The sequence below is a fragment of the Aythya fuligula genome, chromosome 8, assembly GCF_009819795.1.
Source record: "Aythya fuligula isolate bAytFul2 chromosome 8, bAytFul2.pri, whole genome shotgun sequence".
NCBI lineage: Eukaryota > Metazoa > Chordata > Aves > Anseriformes > Anatidae > Aythya > Aythya fuligula.
This window is the reverse complement of record NC_045566.1, coordinates 31274613-31299211: the sequence shown is the minus strand read 5'-3', so window position 1 is coordinate 31299211 and position 24599 is coordinate 31274613. Positions and strand designations below refer to the sequence as shown.

Sequence of the window (24599 nt, the reverse complement as noted above, 5' to 3'; positions counted from 1 at the left end):
TCCCCTTACACAACACTGATTTAATGCATACTGTTTTCAATCTGCATGTTATCTTTCCTCAGCAAGTAGCAAAGGTAACACTGATTTGAATGATAGGAGACTATCGGTAGACAACATTGATGTACTTCTACAATTGCTTCACGTGATATGAGAGCATAAGTAGCATATGAAGCAAAATGGGGAGGCAGAAGATAACCAACAGCTTTCTTCTTCCCTAGCTGTTTGTACAAGTTCATTACGTGATACAGACAGCAACCTAAAGGGACTCTCAGTTTCTTGCTCCAGATTCTCCTTATGAGAGAGTATGAAAAAAGAATGAATGCAAAGAATCCTCCTGTACTTTCCAAGAAACGGAGAGGAAACAGCAGATCTGAACTAAATACATCTGATTTTGGAGCAATATATATACACACTTACTATAAATAGTTTTGGACTACAAGAAGTCCGATTGTCAAATAACAAGTACCATAAGAATGTTAAAGTGTAAGAAGATAAGTTACTTATCCAGTTTCAGGCACAACTCGCCCTTTTTTAAAAATCTGTCTTTAGACCTGGCCTACCTAAGGAATATATTAGGAGTATTTATCTACTCTGCCACAAAAAAAAAGAAAAACAAAAAAACACCTTCAAACCTAGTCTTGAGAGCCTGGCAAGGAAGTACAACCAGGATCAAAACATATTTAAAAAAACAACATGCAGAAGTTCAAAGTTGTGATTTTCAGCTCTTAAAAATCCATATCCTTGCATATTAAAATTAACAGAAGTTTATAGTCAAAACAACTTCAAAGTTTTCTACTTTAAGACAGACATCTTCAGCAGCAAAAACAATTGCTTTTATGTATTTGCCTTAAGCTTCAGTGTTTGTAACAGAACAACATGAACATAGCTTTCCAAGCACCATCCCAATCTTTTTATCACAAAAGCACTGTTTCCTTGGCATGTGTTGAAGAAATGACTCTGTAATACAAAGTACTAAAAATGTAGTTTTAAAATGTAGTTCTACAGCCATCTACTCCTGAAAGAAAGAAATCCTTGCTTGGCTTCACAAAACTAGACTTTTTTTTTCCATTATTCCTTGAAACATAAGATATTAAATTCAGAGATTTTAGTGTCATAACCATTCTTAATATTATTATGGTCATCAACAGATTACATGCAACTATATACACTAAATGCCTCTCTGGTACTCTAGCACACCCACACTCCAGAGCACAGTTATCAGGAGCACATTAGAGCAATCTCCCTGCCCTCACTTTAACTCAAACACCAGCGCTCTTAACACACCTCAGAACAAGGTCTTCTACATTCTGTTGAAGTCAGGCACAGCTTCCTTTCTATAGTTCTTGGTTCACTGGCACTATGAGGAAGAAATCACCTTCTTAATCTTTTGGTTACCCACTACATCTAGAAGCCTTTGACAAGTTTTTTCGTTTAAAGACTGGACATGCCACAAAGATAGGTTGGTACTAGTAGTACCAAAATTAACAATACCAATTAATATTAGGAAGGGCATTAGCATTATTTTCACATCATCCAAGAGAACTACAACAGAATTTCCCTTCCTTACGCCAGGAAACAAGGTACTATAAACTTCAGACTCCATAATAAGGTCATTCTGGTTCAACTGAAAACTCCCTACAATTACTTCAGCACAGGAAAAGAAAGTTACATGTAATTTGAGCTTCCAGGGTCAGATGTCAGAAGGATGTTTTTCTACCCATCTCTATATTCACACTTAGAAAAAAGTGCTGTAATGGAGAATTTCTTCACATGCATACGCACACACACTCTGTAGGCCCCTTCAAGATTTACATTTAAGACGTCCAATTTGTGCCATCAAAGCTCACAGAACAAATATAAGAAACCTTATTTAATATTTAAATACAAACGCACATGCTTTTTACTAAGATTATGTCAGTCTTCTTAGAAATTCTATGGCATTATATAATATGTAGCCATAAGCACACTATGCAATTATTTTTTCTAACCATAAATGAAACTAAAGTAACTGGAGGAAAAACACCTAAAACAGCTATATGGCAGTACTGTCGATGAGCATTGCCAAGAGCTACAGGCATTAGGATGTGGCAAGAATATTCACCAACACGTTCTGCTTGAGGTGAAACACCAGAATTGGAAAGGAATTCGTGGCTTCCCACTAGGTGGTGCCCAAGGTGCAAGAGACCTGCTTACACTTGTTACTCCCGTTAACATGCTTGGAAGCAGTTCAGTTACAAATTTCACTAATGCAGCAGAATCTAGGAAACTTAACTCAAACCATAACACTTTCACCACATTAAGTTAATTCAGGCTATTTTCAGAACTATATTACAGTAACTTGCATGTCAAAATTAATCAGCTCGTATGCAAAAATCCCTCTATAATGACTTGACTTTACAGTCTCGGTACCAAGCAATTCTTACAAGCATGCTCACGCTGAAGTGGAAAAAAACAAGGCTGCAAGCCAAGCACACAAGTTTGGAAATGGGGAATAAATTAAGTGCCCGCCCTTGCACTGCTTTCTCTCCACTCCTGCAGTGATCTTCTGTACTCAAAGATCAAATCCAGCCAATATTGCAATTCACAGTTATCTGTAGCATTGGTAAAGACCAGTTCCCATGCCTGGTCAACCTGCCAGGATTCTCTACCATTGCTACCTAATAAGATGCTGCAGCATAATTAAAAGCATTAGTTTTGAACATATTAACCGTCAATTAACTAATAGATGGAATTCAGCAAGTTTGAAACCAAATTCACAAAATGAATTTTTAACGTGGCCTTTTGGTCTTTTTGTAAGATGCAGAAGAGTAAAGTTAGTTAACAGTCACTAGGATGCCTTGAAAAACATATTCTAAGTGTACTATCATGTAATTCTAAGCATACTATTGCATTTAGACAGTTAAAAGTTCCAGCCAGTCTATAAACATGTTTTGTAGTCTTGCAAATGAAATTTGCAAGATTTAGATTATCTGAAGTTTGCAAGTTTAGATTATCTAAAACTTTGCAAAACATTACTAGAACATCCCCAACTTTCTCAGTCATAATTTCTTCATGCTTTTTCCTCAAGAAGAAATTGCTGAAATTAAACAGGAATCAGCATTACACATTACAGAGTCACAGCCCAGTTGTAACTCCCTGCAACTACTCGAAAAGCTGTATCACTTGTACACTGAACTGCATTAAACAGAGGTAATAAATACAGTATTATAGGAATAGTTTAAGTTACAATTTCATTCAGTCTAACACTAAATCTGTTCTCTACCTCCCATGAGAGAGGGCAAGTATTTCCAGAGTTTTGGTGCACAATATGTAAAGAGACTGCTGTACTGACCATAAGGGATGTGGTAAGCAGCTGCAGTGTGCTGTAGTTCCATGAAATTGCATTGCATACACCAAAAGCACCCAGGACTTTAGACAAGTAGATACCACTTATTTGAAGCAATATGACCAAATTGCAAAGCAATTTGCATCAACACTGCAAACATGCAGTTTATTCAGCAAGTGAAGATGGCATAAACTGCTTTTCTCTCTCTCAGATACCAAGCATAGGTAGCTTAGGGAAAGTTAATTTCAGTTACACAGTAACAGTCTGAAGTCTTGCATTTTATACAACCTAGAACACTCAGTACATACAAACACAGTACTTACTATATATGACTGCTAACAGGCAGTTATTTTCCCATCTTCACATAAACCCATACTTTCTAAGCAAGTCTGTCTCCAAACCAAGCGATAATACTTTTCTGTTTGTTTTGCAAGAAGTTAATTTAACCATGCCAGAAAAAAATAAAAATGCATGTACCCAGAAGAAACATCAACATGGAATGGACCAACTTAATGCCATTGCCTGGCTTCTCATTTATCAACTCATAACTAGGCATTCAGAGCGAGACAATTTGCCATGGCTAGATTTTTAGCATTAGGAGCTACAAAGAGGTACAAAGAGGTTGTGTTGTTTTTGGCTTTACTTTTTAATTTTTTTTTTTTTAATAACTTGCATTTACCTAGGGTTATACATTCCATCATCTCACAGTAAGAGACCAAAATATCACGTATCCAATTTGTGTAGTTTTTATGAAGGCAAATGACAATACACAAGCATTTATAAGGACAGCACAGAGACCACTTCACGACAAGGAAAAACAAACACAAGTGAATGAAAAACATGAGATGATGTGCTGCCAAGCTCCTTACCCATTGCTGCTGGTGTTGGAGCTCCCTGATGGTATTCTCAGCTTGCTCCAGTTTAGTAATGGCCTCATCACTCTGCTGTTTGATGGTGGCCAGCTCCCGTTTTATGAGGTAGTTTTCCTCAGCCTCCTGGGCCCTTGTCACTTGTCCCTTAGGACATAATTTCTTTTAAGCAATTGAGGACAAATCCAAGAAAGACTGCCTTTGTGACACTCAGCTGGTCATTTCATCAGATTGTTTTTGCAAACAGCATAGAATTGGTAGAAATTTCTGGACAAGGCAGTACTAAGCAGCTGCTTTAGGACTTTACAATAAACTTCTGTATCCTTTCAGCAAGCACAATTGTGTACCTGCATTCAGTAAAATTCCTTTCATGCAATATTACTCAGTAGTACATGCACAGATTTAAGTTTGCAATATTCAATTTTAGTGTTAATAGATCTTAATCCATTTGAAAAAAGAATTTGTACCAGAAGTACATTAGTTTAGAAAGAATATTATAACGTGCAGGTATTGGGTTTTTATATTTTTAGTATATTAAACAAGAGATTAGCTATATATTTATTCCAAATCAAAGCACGGATAGAGTACAGCATGCAAATATGCATGCATTAAAGCAGTTTGGGTTTTGAGAGTAGAAAAGGAGTCATACAGTAGAAGACTAGAAGACTATACCTGTATCAATCTATCTGCCAAGGAAGCACTTTCCTACAAAATGAAAAATTCAGATAGGAATAAGGAAAAGAAAAAAACAAAGGAGTGATAATAGTGACAAAAAAAAGTGAGTAGAGAAAGAAAATGCCCAAACTCTACCCATTTCCTATACAGGCAACTTCTTTTTACAAAGAAAAATAACTCTTCATAAAAATTCAGGCATCTCAGCCTGAAAGTTGCAGGAAGCAGCCTTTCTGCAATAGAGTGTACCAGGCGGTCTTACAGGAGTCTGGTTACTTTTATCTGAATGGCTTCCTTCCTTAATTAAGAAGAGTTATCTGATATTATCTAATAGATGAATGCAAGACTTGCTCTGTGGTCCATCCACATTAAGAAAGGAAGGCATAATCTGAGCACAAAGGCATCTCCACTAAGAGCTGAGACATTCATGCAGAACTAATGCTTTCGTCAAGATGAAGCAGGAAAATTAAATGGTGCAACTGACAGACAAGTAGAAATCTTCAACTATGACAGCTGCTATTTTGTTCCACTAAACTCTAGCAGTAATTCAATTAAGCAGTTCATTGATTCTCCTCCCTTGCCAAAGTTTTGCAAGAAATAGATTTAGGTATGCTGACAAGCACTACATTCCCCACTACCTGCGCCACCAGGGAAATACACATTTAATAAAAGTCATTTCCTCTCTATCACTCTGTACATACTCAATTTTTGCATTTTCTATGACAGAATGCATCTATTCAATAAATAAGGTTAAAACTTATTTAGTCTTAAAAAAATTCCAAGGGCAAAGTTTGAACTGGCTGATAGGAGCTATTACTTACACATAGCAAGGTAGCATCTTACGGTAAGTTGTTTGTCATGGTACACTAAGGAAATTGCAACTCAATCATGTATGTTAGGATGAGGAAAGTTTTAAAAAACAAAAGTTTCCAACAGAACTGAATATTTGTTCACTTTATGACCTTGACTTAGATGATTTGATAAGAATTTCTGATGAAGATAATTAATAGATGATATTTTTCAATTTTGAAGTATTCCAATGTGACTGCAATAGTCTGGAGGTGAATTCTGAAACCTTAAAAATATAGTTTACAAAAGTGCTAGTGTCTTGACAGTGCAGAGTTCCTAATCAAAAAAAAATAAAAAAAAATCAAACCTCTGCATATTAGGCATGAAACAGGTATTTACTATTCTAAGTTTGCCACAAACCTACTAATGTGAATTACTACAGTCTTGAACTTTTTAAAATTTTGCTCTCTTCAGTTATTTTTAATCAAGATTTCAATATTTGAAATGAAGATATAAAATTGTATTTTTGGTTACAGTTTTATTTCACAAGATATCCTCATTATATGCATTTTTTCTTTTCCAAATTAGGTACAGAAATCACAACTAATTATAATTTAGCATAAATTGACTGATTCTCCAAGAAACCACAGTGGATTTAACACCTGAGATGTGACATCTTTCAGTTATTTCACTCTAAATTCAGTCTGCTCTTTTTTTCCCTGTAAAACAGAAACAATTCCTTGCAACTCAAGAGCATTCAATTTAATTTGCTGAAAGATAGTTGCTATTTGCAGTTCAGATGAGTAAGAGCGCTCTCATTCTAGAGCAGACCAGCTTGGATGCAATCTGTCACAGGAAGCACAACAGATACCAGAACGGAGAGGCTATCAGAACAATGGCTGCGTATTAACAATGTATAGACAGTTATCATACATACTCCAAAATTATACCCAGTTAAAGGCGGCTAACAGAACTCTATTCCAGACTAAACCTGTAAGAAGTTCTAAAAATGGTATTCTTTCCACCTCCCATGTACCTTAATTTTATGCAACAACTCAAAAACTGTGCAAGATTAATTAATGGCAGATTGCCTGTACCGAATGTGAATGCTGCAACAACGCACCTTTACTGCTATATTCATTAGTGATGACAGTCTTTCATCTCTGACCATTAATAAGTTTGTCATTTAGCTCCTACATAAAACACCTAGGAAATTCAGATTTCTCTACCCAAGCATTCCACTATTTCATGCAGTCTCCTGTACTCTGAACAGATGCTTCTTGTTAAAGCACTACAAAAACCTGGATGCCAAACATGCTTCAATTTCAAGTAAGAATCAGACATCATAAACATTTATAAACACTGACCTTAATTGCTCTGTTATTGCCATGTTTTTGATTAAGCACTGTTAGTATACACCATAAATTAGCGGGAGAAATAGAAAGCTATAGGTATGAGATTCTCATATCATATAATACAATTACCACTGATAAGTATAAATAACATTAAATCTAGTCAGTAACATACTTACTTTTTCTAATGTTTCAATGCGCTGTTTTAGGAGTCTATTCTCAGTTCGTAACCTCTGCAATGTAAACAATTCAGAATTGTATTTCTCAAGTTATAAATGGAAAGTCTGATAAAAGCCAAGCAAGTTAGCTTTAAAAAAAATATCTGCCTATGAAAATCATAATCAATACAAAAATTAGTAGAGACAGCCTTTTGAAACATCTTTATGTCATGTACTAACTCAAAACTTGAGTTTAAATATCTTGACAGAGCAAAGATAAGAAAAAGGTACAAGAAAGTATTTGTGTCAGCAATAGATAAAAGCAGTAGATGTACAGGTGAACCAAAGGGTTTAACCACACACCATTAGACTTAACCTCTTCATAAATGAAACTGACACAGTTCTCATGGTTAATGGACATGAGAATATACTCCTTGAACTAGGACAGGTAAATGAGATGCTACACAGGTATCATTCCTTTTCCTTGGATGGAAAAGGTCTATGTATTTTTTGAATTATTTTATCTCATTTGTAATGAGAGTTATTTACCTCAAATACCTCAGAAGTTAGAAATAATTGTACTGAGCTGCATATTTTACTAGTGTATTTCCTGTAAATCATGGTTTGAGAAGCTACCCCAGCAGGTCCTGAAGGAGGTTAAGAATGGTGCAAACTGCTTTGCTACCTGTTTATTAGGATAAACCGTCCAAAAAAGCATGGAACATTTCTGTGCTCCCAGGTACATGTCACTGAATTTTTCCTCAAGAACTACAAAAACTTTAAAACTGATATCGCAAGCCAAATGAACAGCAGTGGACAGGAAAAAGGAAGGCTGCAACTCATTCCCTCTAACAAGCTCTGTATACCATACTAGTCTATTACTTCTCCCACTGCCTTTTCTCATGGAGCTGACCATATTTTATGACCAAGAAACAAACCCACAGTTAAAACTTAACTGTGAAAAAGGAAAAAAAGATACCAAAAATTTCTTTATGTCACAAAAGCAAAAAGATACTGTGATTAAGTACAGGAAGCAGGCCAGTTAGGAAAACATAAACCTTTCAGAACAGAGCTGAGCTTATAGGTTTTTCCACCACCACTCCCTGCTTCTCACATTATATCAATTGCAGAAGCTCTGTAATAAAGAGTGGCTGCAGACAGAAGACACCTAACCTTGGGTCTAATGAATAATAATAAAAAAAGTTCTCAAGTCAAAGGTAAACCACTTAAGTGAATTGTGATAAGAACTCCTTCAACATATGTTTTTGAGACCTGTGTGGAATACCTACACCCAAGCCAGCATGTAATGAAGCTCTGATAAATGAGGTCATCTGTAATCAAGCTTTAGTAAGGAGCAAGTAATGAGAACTAAGCGCAGCAGGTCTCCACCAATGATTTTTCTTTAATTTTTTCCACCAGCAGTCTCAATTTCACTGAAAGTGCCCTTTATGAACAATTATGAACAATTCCACTGCTGAAAAACATTTTGGGACCTCAATTACATGTCCTGCTACACGTCCTTCCTTCTGGTACCGATATGGGGCCTCTAAAGGGGCCTGCAAGAAAGCTGAGGAAGGACTCTTACCCGGGAGTGTAGTGATAGGACAAGGGGTAATAATTTTTAAGTGAAAAGATGGTAGATTTAGGTAAAACATTAGGAAGAAATTCTTCACTCAGAGGGTGGTGAGGCACTGGAACAGGTTGCCCAGAGAAGCTGTAGATGCCCCATCCCTGGAGGTGTTCAAGGCCAAGATGGATGGGGCCCTGGGCAACCTGAACCAGTGGGAGGTGTCCCTGACGTGGCAGGTGGGTGGAAATAAATGATCTTTGCAGTCCCTTCTAACCCAAACATTCTGTGATATACAGACCAGACATGTAACCCACATCTCAGAAAAGCGGATTCACAAATAAATTTGTTGAGACGTTCTTACTTTGATTTCAACTTGTTCTTCCATTTCTTTTGTTTTTATTGTAGTGTATTCCTTCTCTAACCTAAAAGTTGGAAATCATAAAGGATGATTAGAAAAATTAGACAATGAATTGGTCTAATAGATAACAAGCAACAGTAGAACACAAAGGCTGATATTTCCTCTGTTTAGACAACTGCTTGAAAGTTGCCAATACATTCCACCTGTGAATACTTGGATTGGACATCTTTGAAATGAAAAGTATTGGCTTTCACAGGAAGCATTTTCCCTGTAATCTTTGTTACTGCTTCTGTTTTAAAGAACACCAACTGTTCACTCCACAGTACTGATCAGACTGCTGACAGAAGAATTGGCAAATTTATTTTGAAAGACCCTGGCACAAATCTGTACCTCTGCTGTTCTTGCACTGCAATATACTGCAATAAAGACCCAGATTAAGAACAGAAGAATTGCCAAATGTAACCCCAGAAAAGCATGAAGTATGCAAACTGGCTTGTTACAGAAGGCAGAAAAGTGAAGACGTGCAACTAACCTTAAAAAAAAAAGGTAGCAGCATGCTCAGAATTTCAAACCCAGAGCCAAGATTATCTTACAATTATCAATGGTGTTGCAAAACTTAATGACCTTTATTTTAAACAGTAATAGTCTTGAGTACACATACAGTCTGTAAACTAAAAACCTTATTACGATCTGGCCTAAGTTCTTAAGTTTAAAATCTCTTCCCTACTTCATCCTCACAAGAAAGAGGAAACAAAACCACATGTATCCCACACCACACTGCTTTTTTCTACTCAAATCCTGTTTACAGAAGTTCCATAATTTTCGATAACCGACAGCTTTCCTCAATGAGATTTTTAGGTTACATGAGATATAACTATTACATTCAAAAAAAATAGCAAAAGCTGCTTTAGAAGTATTCTCTTGCAAACAGAACTTCAATTCTAACCATTTACAGTAATAAAGTCCCCCAAAATTTAAACATGGAAAATTCAAAGTGAAGTACTGAACAACTAGCTTTAAAGAAACAAACAGTAACCCTAAGCAGTAGCAGTCTTTTCTCAAAATGTTATACCTACTTTTTCATCTTTTTTGCATTGTATTTGACTTGGTAGGATGCTTGGATTAATTTGTCTGGACCACTGTCAAACTGATGTGGAATGACCTTTTGAAAGTGCTAAAAGCAATCAGAGCACAAGATTACATACAGTTAGTAGGTGCAGAGAAATATACACACACTACACATTTCAGGCATCTCTTACAATTATATCAACCTTAACTTACCTGTAACATTCCTTCCATGTCAAGTTGCAGTAATTCTGCTTGGTTCATCTGAAGTAGAGCTAAACCTACTCGAAATACAATCTCTAAACCCTGAAAACAGAAGTTAAAAAATAACCAACAATTATTCATGGCATTATCAACAGCATAGGATGATTCTATTATTTAATTCTATTATTTACTAACATTGGAAAGCTCATCCAGTTTCCTAAACAAGAAAGAGGGAAATTGAAAAATCTCTAAATAACAAATTGGTCGCAAGTTCTTTTTTTGTACAAAGGACAAGTAGTCAGGTTACTTGTCCTGATGTCAGATCCTCCTCAGAGAGGCAAGGGCTGAGGTAAAAATATCTTGAATGACAGTTGTTCTTTATGTAAGCTTAATCAAAAGTATAACACATCTAGTAGAAGAGGGGAAAAAAAGGAACAAAAGATAGGTACTTCTCAAAAAAGGATGTTTTAATTTCATGTCATACAATACAATTAACTATTTAAAAAGATGCATAGGAACACTCAACTCAGGAACATCCAAGACACTATATGTAGAGTGTCAGCTAAAAGGATCCACTTTTGACTTAATATTTTCTTAAATTATTATTGCAGAGGAAGGATGTAAACAGATCATAAGCTTTGGTTTGCTGCTAACTACAACCACTCAAAGCTCTACCTCTAAATATGCTTTCAATGTTATACTAACAATGCCAGTGATTAATTCTATAAATTCCTTTGGCTACTTGTCATCTTCTGTGCAATAGTTTTGCCAACATTCCCTCTTCCTGATCTCCTTATCCCCATAGAACTTCAACTTTGGCCTGAAAGCAGAATTCCTTTCTACCCCAAAATACTGGAAAACTGATGTCCCTGTTGTATGATACCATTGCATGGCATCCAGAACTTCTGACAGATAGAGTAGCTCTTCAATAGGCTTAGAATACAAAGTTGCCAAACATGCTTAACATAGTTACTCTTCCCTGAGAAGCTATGTGCACAAAATCTTCCCATACAAAACAATCTGTTAAGCATAAGGCCTGAAAAACAAGGGTACTTGAGATTTGCCCATCAGAGTGGAATTCATACTGCTACCCAAATAACATCTTAACATCTAACATGCTTTTAGCATCTACTCTTGCAATGGAGCATGTGAGCATTGAGTAGTTACCTCAGACATAAAGATATCAAATATTCTTGTTGCAATTGGTAGTGGAAAAGTTGTAAGAAATATAGTTAGAAACCATGATGATGCATACATAGAAGTGTGAAAACTCTGAGACTGAAAGTGCACATAAAGCTCTGGAAGATGCTCCTGCAAAAGAAAATGAGAAAAAAAATCTGTTAAGCTTTTGCCAGTAGTTTTTATTGTGCACATTGTTTTGACAGATACAAGAAAAAAGTTAACTTTTATTTAGCACAGGCAACAGCTATATAAAACACACAACTAGTGTTATTTGATATGGATGTGAAAAGATAACATTATGAAAATAATATACAGTTCAAACAAAGAGTCCCAGTATAGAATGCTCTACAGTATTTCTGTACTACACAGTACAAAATACAAGAAAACTTCCTGATCCTAAGTCACAAACTTCTAAATCCTTAAATCACACTTAGAATGGGCTAAGCTACAGAAAGAGCTGGAGAGATCTAGGGTATAAGGCAGATCCCCATGTCTTATCATTCACTATGTGACACCCTCGTATTAGGAACCATATTACAAAACAAGGTGGTTTTTTTCTTTGTCAGCCTTTTTTTTTTAAATGGCTATAAATTGACTATGAAGACATGAATTTTGAATCTCAAATGCAAAAAGGATTAAACATTCACATGCCTAAACTACAGCACCACAAATCCTCATGCTTCAACATTAAACTTTGGCAGACTGTCTGGTTTTAAAAAAAAGTACATCATATAGCCATGTGGATATGCTTCTGAAGTCCTGAAACCAGCTACTGGCAGAGAACAGCTTATTAGTCAGACATGCCTGCTCTTTAACTGTGATTTCCAAGTCCATTATTACTAGTTACTGAAAAGGGAGTCCAATAGATTTCTGTACACACCTGAATCATGCATTCAAACTGGTACATACAAAGGCCCAGTTCAGCCATGCTTGGTTTAAAGAGTTCTCGTAGTCTGTAATCTTGCATTAATTTAACAAACACGCAAAATGCCTCTTCTTCTGGCATCTGTATTAAAACAAACAAAACACAGTAAAAAAATCAGGAAAAGCGTAAGGGTGATGGAGAGGGTTTAGGGTTTTGTGTTTGCTCTTTTTTCTGTAAGAGAGGTATTTATAGCTAATTACTATAATAATCCTTTTGTATATACTGAATCCTATCAAGTGATTTCTAAACTGAAACAGAGGTCTGCAAATTCCTTATAATATACCCTAGCTTATAAAGCAAAAGGCAACTTGAGGATTATAAAATTTGTCAAGTTTAATTTGACCTTAGAGGAGGTTCCATGTAACAGAAATGAAAGTAAGAATTTCATTAATATCTTAAACAACACTCTGCAATCCTATCTTAGCTCTGGGAAATAAGTGTATTCTCTCACCCAGGAAGATAGTATCTTCTTGGTAAAGACAAGACTACAGAGAGTGAGTCTCATTTGATTTGCAGAGTAAGTGGCAGCCCTTGACAACTGCATTGTAACAGAATTATTTTTTTTTTAATCTAAAAAACCTCAAACTACCACAATGATGCATTTTAGCTGGGATTTTAAATGTTCACATTTTAACACCATGTTTACCTGCATAAGCAGTAATCCAACTATAAAAGCACTTCCTTGACAGTATCCAACTTCACGATCCACCAAAGAATAAGCCTACAAAATAAAGTTTTAAGACTCTGAACAGTTAAAGTCTCATTATTAGTGGAATGAAATAGCTCGTGCTATCATTTTGCTAATAACTTGGTCTTACTCTCTTAATCCCAGAGAGGACAGACATTCTATTCAGAAGTTTTGGTCAAATATTTAGTTGCTACTTGCAGCTGTGAAGGAATATGAACTTTTCTCTCAGATGGCCTTGAAAGCACAAACTAAAGCACACCTAGAAAAAGCTTGCACTTTCCAGCTACATTAATTTGCCGAGTGTAAAAAGGTAAGAGAGGACTGGCATACAAACTGCATAGCATTACCACTTCTACAGGAGACATGACAAAGAAACACTACCTTTCAGAAAAAAAATCTGAAGTTTTATTCACAGATGGAAGAAACGTATTGGTTTCCACGCATACTGCACTTTCATCTTGGAATTATAGAAGTTACTATGATTTAGAAACCTGTTAACTCTTCTGTAAAAACTGCTATGGAAAAAAGTCTTTCAAAATTTAAGCTCTGCTACAATGAAGGCAATACAACGACAACTTAATTTTAGGATTGTGTTCTCATTTTGTGCTTAGGTACTAGGTGCTGCACATTAGCCTGCATCTGCCATTTTCTGGTACAACATACAGGTTCAGAAACACTTAAACTGAGTGCTAGTTCTGATTTACAGTGTTCTCACTGTCAACACTGTTTACCTTGCTTCACAGTATATTTTACTCCATTATAATCTCAGCAGTAACCCTGTGATTGTTTTAATGTATGTTTAGTAGGCAAATGTTTTAAATCTCTTACAAAATCATTGACTATAGAAACATTTCAAAGCTATCTTTGAAACTGGAATATAATTTGGTAAGCAGAACTAGTTTAAAAAACTAGAACACATGCAACTGATGTAAGTTCAGTTACTACAATGCAAATTATTTCCAAACTTCTACACACATTCATGTTAAATTATTTTCAAGGACTGAAATACTGTCTTACCTTCATTACATTAAACAAAACCTCCTGTCCAAGACTGTCTTTCTCTTTAAAAAAGTCATGTTCAGGGTATGTTCTAGCAATATCCCTTCTTATTAGTTTCTCACATGGAGATGTCATCTTCAAAAGCTCTGAATACTGATCCTTTATTGGCATGCTTTGAGCACTGCATAACAATTGCCAAACAATTGCTCTGAAATGATGAGGTATCCCTTTTCGAACAAGCTCCTAAAGCATAAAGAAGGATACAAAATTACTATTTCCTGAAAATAAGCGTAAGCCTGAAGAGCATAACATTTCAAGGAATTAGTTTTCTCACAAGAATATGTTCACAACATGTCACAAATCAATCACATATTTCATGAAATGTAAGCCTCTGTTGCAGCCTGATAGGTTACTGGCAGCTAACTACAGTGAGTCACATCATTTTAAGTGGCTAAATTAGCTAATAAAATTAGTTCTTCCCCTACCCCATAAGCTTCTTCAAAAACCTGAATATTAAAAAAAATATATACATTTTTTAAAAAGAACCCCCCTTACCCAGAATTTAATAATTATTTTTCACAAAATACTAATGAAGACAACACCCTTAATTATATTTGTAGTTTAAGATACAATAAATTACTGGTAAAAAATAATTCCAAATACAAGTAAACAATAAAGTGGAACTAACCACAACATAGCCAATCAGAATAAAATAGCACAATACTACTATTGGAAGTTATTTGACACACTTGACAGATGCATCTAATTTCACTGGTGTGCCAGTATTTCCAAGTTCTTTTTTGTTTTAAGAAAGTATTTATTTTCTGACACTGTACTAAGAAGACATTAGGTTCACATCTACTGAACTAACTTTACATTCCTAAAAAACAAAAACAAGAAAAATCACCAGCTACGTATCATACAACTCAAACCTTCCCAGATAAATAGATCTGAGAACCAGATTCCAAGTTTGGTACTTGTCTTTTCAGAAAGCACAAGTAGGAAGTAGTCTTGTTGCTTGATCTGAAAAAATTGATGAAAAAAGTATGAGTCAGGAAGTTTACAGACTTAGTAGTACTTTCTGCAACTAGGATCAATCTGACCTAGAAGACCCCCTCTTTAAGACAAGAAGGTTCCTTTCTTGTTTTAAACCTTAAGAACTATTATCACGTATGCTGTCTCCTACATGATAGTTTATTTTGCTTACTAGTATTTATTCTGAAGCCAGTCATCTTCTATTGTGCAAAGCATCCTCCTTTTCCTATTTATCCAAGTATTTTTCCTACTTGTCCAAGTAGGAAGATACCAAGCCAGAAAGATTAGCTAATTTAACAGTGATACTTTAAGGGACAGTCCTGCTTTGAATTACTTAAACTCAAACTTTGACACAGGAGCTTTACATCACTGACCTCAGCTTTCTAACATCCACAAGATACCCAGCCATTTTCAGAACCATCCTAGTAATGTCACTTCAACGATTTGTCCAGTGCATGACACAACTGTGACACCCTATATTATTTCCTACATCTCCAAGACAAGCCTAACACATCAGCTTTCCACATCTGTCTCTAGCTATTATGTCAACAGCACACTATCAGATTGCAGATGAGTCATCTAATGACTCAGAAAGGATAAAAATAAAAACAAAGCATTAACAAGTGATCTGTTGCCTTAAGATACAATGCACCTGCTTGACAAAAATAACAGGGTCAGTACCTTCATCATTCCTAGAGGAACTGCAGGAAAACACACCTATTAAATATCAATAAGATTATGGTATTTTACACAGTATTATGCATACTGTAATGCAGGACTTCTTGTGTCTTCTTTTAGAATCTCTCCATAAACAGGAAGGGTGCTCCAAAGCAGAACGAAGACACACAAACAGAACTTACCACATACACAAGAAGGCATATACACCTATGCCTAAAGCTTCAAGAACTTGCTAGGTATCTAATAACTTCAGACTAGGTTTCATAGTCAAGACAAAGAGATGGCTATGCTGCTAAAAATCATACCTACTAGTACCATCCTGAAAAGGGTATGGATGTTCCCATATTCCATTTTAATTTCAGGATAACAAAGCTTAGGTTGACTTTTGACAAACACAAAAACAAAAACACACCTGAGAATTATTTAACAAGCAGTGAAAAACTCATTAGCAATATATAGTTAAATATTTACTAAAAGTTAGTCAAACACTCCCTAAATGATACTTGACCAGCAGTAAAAGTGAGTGACACATGACACTTTAAAACGTCCACATGCAGGCAGTTCAAACACTGAACCCTATCCAACCAGATCTACTTATTGTCATCCCACTTGTGCTTTTTTTTTTTTTTCCTTTTGCAAGGTTCATGTGGCCTTCTTTTCATAGCATTTTGGGAACACCTTTCCAGAAACTGTTTTCCCTATGCAAGCATGAAGTCTTGAATTCATTTTCATCCCGTTTCCTCTCTCAAGTCATGTTCTTTCTTCACAACTGCTTCACATAAAAGATACTTTGCTTTAGCCCATTGTTCTGCCTTCCCACAACCTATTCACACACACACACACTTCAAACTGCTCAAAAGACCTTGAAATTTGTATTCTGCACATAAAACTACTGACTACAGCCAATAAAGAACCACAGCAGAACAGACTGCCTACGAACAAAAATCCCACGCTGCTGTACTTGCTGCTTCTGAAACACAAATATGTTAAATGCCTTAGATGCTTTTTAGTTTGAATTTGAAGTATAACTGAACTCTGCTGCTGCATAAACCCACAACTGACCTAGACTGAACACACACTGGTCACAATTTGTCTGGCCCACTCAGAGTTCAGAAACTGCGTGTTCTTCCACTTAAGGGCATCCCTGGGGTCAAGTTACTTGGCATGCACAGTGAAACTAAATTCCTATCAGATCTTCATACAGTAGAATTAAGCCCTCTAGTGATAATGTTTTTAAAGAGATGGCTGTTCAGTGGGAAAATAATCATAGCATCCAGCTGTTGTATGACTAAGCAGGTAATTCCATTTTGAAAATGTAGTATCTCCCCTGTATTCAAGGAATCTCTCATTACAAATATGCTGAAATCTCTGGTATGCATCTAATTTCAATAAGACATGCTAGGCAAAACTAAAGCCTAGTAATGATTATGTAGGAAGCACAAAGTCTTCGGAATTGAAGCAGAATTAATCAGAAGCTTCTATTACATATTTAAAAGAATACAGCCAACAGGAAAATAAAAAGCTATCACTTATATCACATTACAAATATATCCTACAAAAGCTGTCCAGCTACTACCTTAACTTGCTTTTCTTTCTTTTTCCGTACATCTTCCCATTCATTCACAATCCTCCCCCACAGGATCCACGAGTCTTCTTCAAGATGGCTGAGATTGCTAGAAGCTGATGAGCTAGATACAAGAGAAGATCCACTATTTCTTCTTGACCCATTTACTGATCGCAGGGATTTGCTATCAGTTTCCAGGAGCCTACAAAGAAAGCATGAAAAAAAATTAGTCATTCTTATCACAGTATCATACTACTAATAGTTTGTTTACAAGTCAGTTCTTCAAACTCTTAAAGAACATATCCAGAGGTTCAGCAGTACAGTTTTTCCACCCATACTAAATTTGAGAACAACTGCTCAATGTTACTTTTTTTTTCTTGAGTTCAAGCAATTCCGAAGACAGAAGAGCACCCCACATTGCAGCCTTTCTTGAAAGGGATAAAAATGCCTTAAAATTCGTCAGCACTAACAGAAGTGAGATTTTAATACAAATTCTTTGTGATCTCACAAACTAGATTTTAAAATGTGAAAAGATCAAATTAGAGAAAGTACAAAAGCATTGCAAGTCCAACTCTTTCATACATTTACCAACTAGAGATTAACAGACCTACAGGAAATATTGGTGAGTTTTATTTTAAGGTGTAAGTACCAGCAAGAGGATTTGATTTTACTAGCAATAGAAAATGGGGCTGTCATGCATCACTCTGACAAAGAGAACACGAATACAAGCAAGTTAAATATTCTTACTAATATCCTAACAATAGTGTCAAATGTCAAGTCCTAGAAAAGACAGTAATTTTAAAGCAAAGACAAAAGAAGCCTGCAAAAAAGCTACCCGTTTACACATTTTTCATTCTATTTTTAATGGCAATGTAAATACAGACAATCATTAAAACTCAAAGCAATTTTGGAATGCCTGAAGTTTGCTGACAACTGTTCAAATTAACATGGTGTTTTATAAGTGCACGAGAGAAGTCTCAGACCTAAAGAATATGAACCAGGCAACAACAGCTGTTAGTACAGCTAATGAATGGGTAATTAAATCCTGGAGCTCAGACATGAGAACTTCACTGATTATCAGGTAGCAAGGTATATTAAAGACATGCCAAGTGCTGGACAGGTTCCTACAGACTTCAGGGCACTGACCTGTGCTGCCTCCTACAGGGAGGATGAAATCTCAGTACTTCTGCTTTGGAAGAAGAAAAAAAAAAATCACGGATTTACCTGCTAGCTGGCTGCTATGATCATCAATTTCACAAGGAGGTAGAGACAGATGGGGATCCATGGCAAAAAGGCCTCCTCTGTTTATCCACAACTCATACTGAGCCCCATAAGCGGGGGGAAGGTTCTTTTTTAGACCACATGTTAGCTAAGAGCGAGAATTGAAGAGTAACTTAAAAAAAAAAGTGTTTTGCTGTATCAAGTTTTATTTGTGCTTGAACTTCCACGAATTCTAATGCTTGTAAAGCAGACAGATATGGTTGATTAATTTCTCATGCATCTGCACAAAATCTAAAAGACTTCCAGTATTTTAGCAAGGTCAAGTCAGGTTTTAGATATTTAGTAATTTATAGCCGTTCTACACAAGTTTCAGAGTACCTACAATTCAAGCTCTCAACTAAGGTAGAGTTATTTACATTATCTTTCCCTGCACCTAGCTTTCACCTATTTTTTTTATGCAAATTAGAATAAATGTATTTTCATTAATGAAAATAACAAGTACAGTCTCTGCAGAAGTACTTCATTATTTTGAGAAAGTTTGTTTGAAGGCCATACTGTAAGTTTTTTTTTTTCACAATTGATTTCAATTTAGTTCATATTAAGACAATGCAGAAAAATCTAATTTTGAAAAAAAAAAAAAATCAAAAACGTGTTTAGAAACCTGATTTATACTGGTGCGTAATGGAAACAGTTTGGAATTCCTTTGCTAGTCTGGGCCAGTATCAAAAGATCAAAGTAATGACAGAGGAAAAAACAAGCACAGAAGAAATATGATTATAAATACGATTACAAAAACCCTTACAACTGTAAAAGACTCTGACTAGTTACTTTCCGTTTTCACAGCTTCTGATAAAAGTTATGCCAGATTTCAGTAATTTGACCTTACCTGGATAAGCTCATTGTCCATAGATTTAAAAACGGGAAACTTGTTATAAAGCAAGTAGCATGCAAGTTCCGTGGTGTTCAGTGACTGTTTTCTTCACCTAAAACTTAATAAATGATTTACTAATGCCAAACAACTCCAACAGGACTCTGGACTGAGCTACCTCACTATTCTGAGGAGGCTTTCAGTATAATTGGATTATAGAATCCTTGATACCTTCATAACTTGATACAGTTTGAGTTTTTTCAGTTTCTAACTTGTTTAAACAATTCAAATTCTTCTTATTCATGTGAAAGTCAACAATGGAAATGAAACCTTTAAAGTTATCCATCGCCAACTATTCTTCCATTAAGCAGAAACAAGAACTTCCCTGTGTTCAGAGTACAATTCCTTGTCAAAGTGTCACTGTGCTAAAACGCAGATTCAAACTTTTCCTGAACTACAGTGCACCTCACATGATTAAATAAATACAAACTTGGTGCTCTAAAGTATTGTATCTCACAAGAAAAGGTACATTTAATGAGACCTGATAGGACAGACTTTGATTAGAACTCATCAACAAAAGAAGACTAAATATAGGATTGAACAACAGATCTGGTTAAAAAAAAAAAAAAAAAAAAAAATCAAATGAAACCCAACAAGTTTTCTTAACTTTTACTAAATGCAAAAAGCTAACCTGAAGAAGATTAGCAAGCCCAAGTTCACATTCAGCTTTCAACAATCAAACTAGTCTAACTGCAGGGTGTAATATGACTACTCTAGAGGCAGAAGCATTATGCCCTAACACAGATAAGCAGTCCAAAGAACAGATATTACTGCTTTTCGTATAGAAGTTAGTCCCTTGGTCATGAATAGAGCTGAAAACCTCAGATTAAATGCCAATTAGCTTTCTACAAAGAACTATTTATCTCCATTTTTTCTTCTTTTAATAAATTTTGAATTGCTACTAGCATGGTAAAAAAAGTTACACAATACATCCTCAAAGGAGCGACCATCCCATAAACCATAAGGAAAGGAGGATGAGGTGGTTTAGAAGCAGGTTTCCATTCTTCATCAAAAACTTCCATGTAAACTGCATTTGTATTAGGCTGCAGAATATGGATATGAGAGAAGATATGCCAGGAGACACAGTGGCATTAGCCCCACCTTCCAGTTACTCTCCTCCTCTACTGAAAGTTACTACCCTCACAGCTAAATCAGTAGAATAAAACCACAAGTACCACAGCTGCCCCACTGCAAAGTCCAGCAAGCTAACAGATGCTGGAGCAAAAGCCAGTTTGAGCTCAACTGTCAGTTTCTGCACTTTCCTGAAGCACAAGGGACAGCAAACTTCAATGGAAGGCAGCAGATAGCTATAGAGCTTCAGTAAGTCTGAAAGCTATTGGAACTCAAATTCTCCTTTACCGTCAACCTCTCATAGGCTACTAAAACGTACTTCTCAAATACAACCAAACATTGCAAGAGGCCATAAAACATAAAAAAAAAATCATGTCTCAAGAGTGGAAATAAGGGTTCTAGAAATTCAGCATTAAGAAATCATATGGTCCAATTTTATTTCTGAATGAGATTGTCAATTTGCAATGACTACGCAAGTCAATAGCAACTGATCCAAACAAAAGTGGGATCTTAAACACAGATGGTGCAGATAAATATACAAGCATGCAAAGGCTGCAAAGAGAATGGCAGTCTACACAAAAAAAAAGTCCAGAGAAACAAGACTAATTAGAGATTTACCTTTCATGAAATTAAGGTATTATGCACCAGTCACCATTAGCATACCAGCAGAATGCACCTAGTATTTCTTGCAAATAACAGATGGTTGAACACTGTCTCCAGCCACATGACACTGGAGAAGATTCAAAGCCTCCTCTATTAGCTGTACCTGTACTAGACTAGGTACCCTGATCCGCAGACTAAATTACAGAACACGAACTGAAAAATTTTGCTTGAGCCCTTAAACTGTATAAGTAGCAGAAAAGCAGCCTCTGCTTTCCTAGTGTTTCCAACTAAGTTTTATGAACTAAATTTTACTCCATGTAAACCAGTAAACAAGTAACATGCTAAAGGCTAAATGTGAGCACGTTGTATAGTGGAAAGCAAGAAAACAATGCGATTCTGAGGTCTTTCACATTTCAAGAAGCTAACAGAAATATCATTTTCATTTAAGAAGGTGAGTTTATACAAAAGTATCAACCCTAAGATACTCTATTTTAAATTGAATACTGAAGACCGTGTGGCTCCACTCTAAGTTCTTCGGATAAGAGGCTGTTATAAACATTCACGTAAGACTAGTAGAGAAAGACACCCTCGAACATTCCACAAAAACAGAGCATCTAAAACACACGTCTCAAGAATGTCAATTCTTTATCTTAGGGGCCTTGAAACAAAAGTGTTCTGCCATGCAGTTTTTAACCAAACCTCCTTTAGCAGTCTCTGCTGAAACTGCAACAACCTAATTTTAGTCTAAATTATTATATCCTGAAGACCAAGGTGTTTTCCATTCACCTGTTCTGTTCCTCAAGTTTAGCCAGTAATTCTAAGTCGTCTGGACTCAGTTGTGTTGGTGAAGATGGCGATAATGCAGGCGTAGACAGAGTGGTAGAGGATGATGTAGTGTGCAAGGAGGCAGATGGACTCGCCACCTGACTGGCCATTTGACTGACGGTGTGAGATACAGTGTTCTTCACCCATGAGAGAGTAGAGCTCAGCTTTCCTGCAACCTTGTCTGTCGCCACCTGTGATGACAAAAAGAGGTTGCAATGGTTGTTTATTAATCTTTTCAGTCAACCTGCTGTCACTGAACAGAGGAAAAAAGATACAATATACATGAACTAACATTGGGATTATTTATTTTTCCAAAACACCCAAAGCTGTCAGAAGCAACACAAGGAACAAAAGCAATAAAAATAGTACAGAAGTAGTGACATGCAAGTATGCTGCTAATACACAAAGAAAGATAGAGGAATTTGTGATATATGTTCAACAGCTGTTTTTTGCAGTAAATACTGCAGATCAGTTAAGACTTCCCATTACAAAATGGAATAGAAATAAAAGCTTACTTTAAAAAAACACAAAAACGTAGAAAAATATATATAAAGAAGCAGTCAACTACTTCACTGAAGCAGCATAAGTGTATCAGTGTAAATACCCCAACCGCCCTGGCTTCTGCTAATCTTCATTAACCCCCTACAGTGACAGACCAGAGGAGCAGACACCACATTTCTACACTACAAAGTAAAAGATCCTCTAGCATCTGCAGAAAACTGTCACAAAGCATTTAAGTTCATTAATCCACAACTGCTCCTGACTGCCTTCCATCAGGCAGCTCTTCCACTGTCAGCTCTTCTGCTTCCTGACTTCCTCATCAGGTCATCCCTGCACAAGCAAGTGTCTGTGACCCCAACCCCACTGCCAGCTCCCAATTCTGGGGCTCAAGAGGGCTCAGGGGCACTCTTGAGAGGTGCACCTGGAGCAGAAGGGAGCTCTGAGCTGGCAGCCAGGGGAATCCATCTGTCAGGAATCAGCAGGGGCTGATCACAACAGCATGTGGACTGCAGTAACGCTGGTCAAGGACTACAGAGTAAAGCAGCCAGCCTCACCAGTTCTTTTGTTGATTTCTTCACTAATCACAAGATAAGGAAGAGCAGCAGCTGCTGGAGATGTTTTCTCATGAACACTCACTACACCTTCCTTCAACCACCAAAGGCACAAGAGACCTTGACCTACACTGATTCACCAGCTCAGCATGAACCCGGGTTTGATTTCTGTCCTAGCCCAACTGGAGACAACCTAGACACACCTGAAAAGAAGAGTGAGTTGCCTAGCAAACTTCTCAAAAACAAAACCAGGTTGAAGAGGAAATTCTCCTGAAGCAGTGTTGCTGACAACTGTTAATTTAGATCTCATCTGACTTCCTCAAAATAATGAATTGCTCAGCGGTTGTCACAATTCTGCAATACAGCTTATACAGTACTTGCTAAGATACTAAAAACCTTAAACAACAGGAAAAAAAATGCTCCCCAAGGTCCTCTAACAGAATTCAATTAAAGCATAATTTCAAATGGAAAAAGTAACTCCATCTCAGCCCAGGGGCTGCTATCGGACAGCCCTTTCTAAATGGAGAAATAGGAACCTTCGCAAATCATACCAAATTCCCTCTTTTCATACTGCCTTTCAAATATTAAAGTGTGGGATGGGAAAACTGGTTTTGATTAGATGAAAGCACTCACAGCCAAAAAGTTAGATTTGATTCCCACAAGCTCAAATCAAGGGGAGAAAAAAGCCTTCCAACCACCAGATTGTTGTACAAAGTATTTGTGAGAGGTAGAAAAAACATCCCTTAAAAGGCATAAACACATTAGCCAGAACTAGACACCATGCCTTCACTCATTGCATCACATACCCTGAAGCTGTGATTTACAGGAATCCATCTTCTGTGATCAGAACACTCAAATCCAAAATGCACGTTCATCTCTTTTTTCATAGTCTAACACACCATGCCTTTGCTTCCAAAACTTTATTTCTTATCCTCATTTGACTTCGATCTTTCTCATCCTACTGATCTGCAGTATATCCATAATATCCTCCCCATAAGACATTTACCCAGTGATTTTCTCTTTATTTTTTCCTCTCACCCTGAATCAAACATATTGCTTGAAGATGTACTAGAAATCCAGAACATGCTAGCCAAAGCATCTAACTAATAAGACGCTTCAGTAATGAGATACGCTGTTAGCCCAAGTAGCAGATGCCCACACAGCAAGTCTCAAACCCTCCATCAGCTAGTCAGGAACAAAACACATCCAAACCTAAACAGGACAGAAATATCTACTAACCTAATGCTTCAGTGTACCACCCAAGCTCTCTGCAACACAGGATGCTTGGGGATGACCAAGTTTTCAGGGTGAACATGTGATGCTGCAGGGTATCTGGGTCAGGGATGGCAAAAACACCAGTAAGCGTACAAGCAAACAGTTTAACACCTCTCTGCTTTAGAAATGTCATGTTGCTTAGCAAAACATTTTGGAAAGACTGAAAAAGGCAGTACTGTCAAACCTTTGAT

At 36.5% G+C, this 24599-nt stretch overlaps 1 protein-coding gene across 4 annotated transcripts in view; it reads right to left on the bottom strand.

Moving 5' to 3' along the window:
- The window catches only part of EVI5 (ecotropic viral integration site 5), a 74819-nt gene that overhangs the window by 42569 nt on the left and 7651 nt on the right, over window positions 1–24599 (bottom strand). For 3 of the 4 annotated variants that reach the window (XM_032192646.1, XM_032192648.1, XM_032192647.1), the window contains exons 1-12: window positions 22043–22257; window positions 17446–17635; window positions 14175–14399; window positions 13116–13190; window positions 12425–12550; window positions 11530–11673; window positions 10375–10464; window positions 10170–10267; window positions 9097–9157; window positions 7187–7240; window positions 4867–4899; window positions 4195–4341 (exon numbers count right to left, since the gene is read on the bottom strand). In XM_032192646.1, coding sequence (XP_032048537.1) covers window positions 4195–4341; window positions 4867–4899; window positions 7187–7240; window positions 9097–9157; window positions 10170–10267; window positions 10375–10464; window positions 11530–11673; window positions 12425–12550; window positions 13116–13190; window positions 14175–14399; window positions 17446–17635; window positions 22043–22191 — 1392 coding nt within the window. In that variant the 5' untranslated portion in view covers window positions 22192–22257. Of the gene's footprint in view, window positions 1–4194; window positions 4342–4866; window positions 4900–7186; window positions 7241–9096; window positions 9158–10169; window positions 10268–10374; window positions 10465–11529; window positions 11674–12424; window positions 12551–13115; window positions 13191–14174; window positions 14400–17445; window positions 17636–22042; window positions 22273–24599 lie in introns of those variants that run through there. The other variant, XM_032192649.1, reaches the window with a different exon arrangement.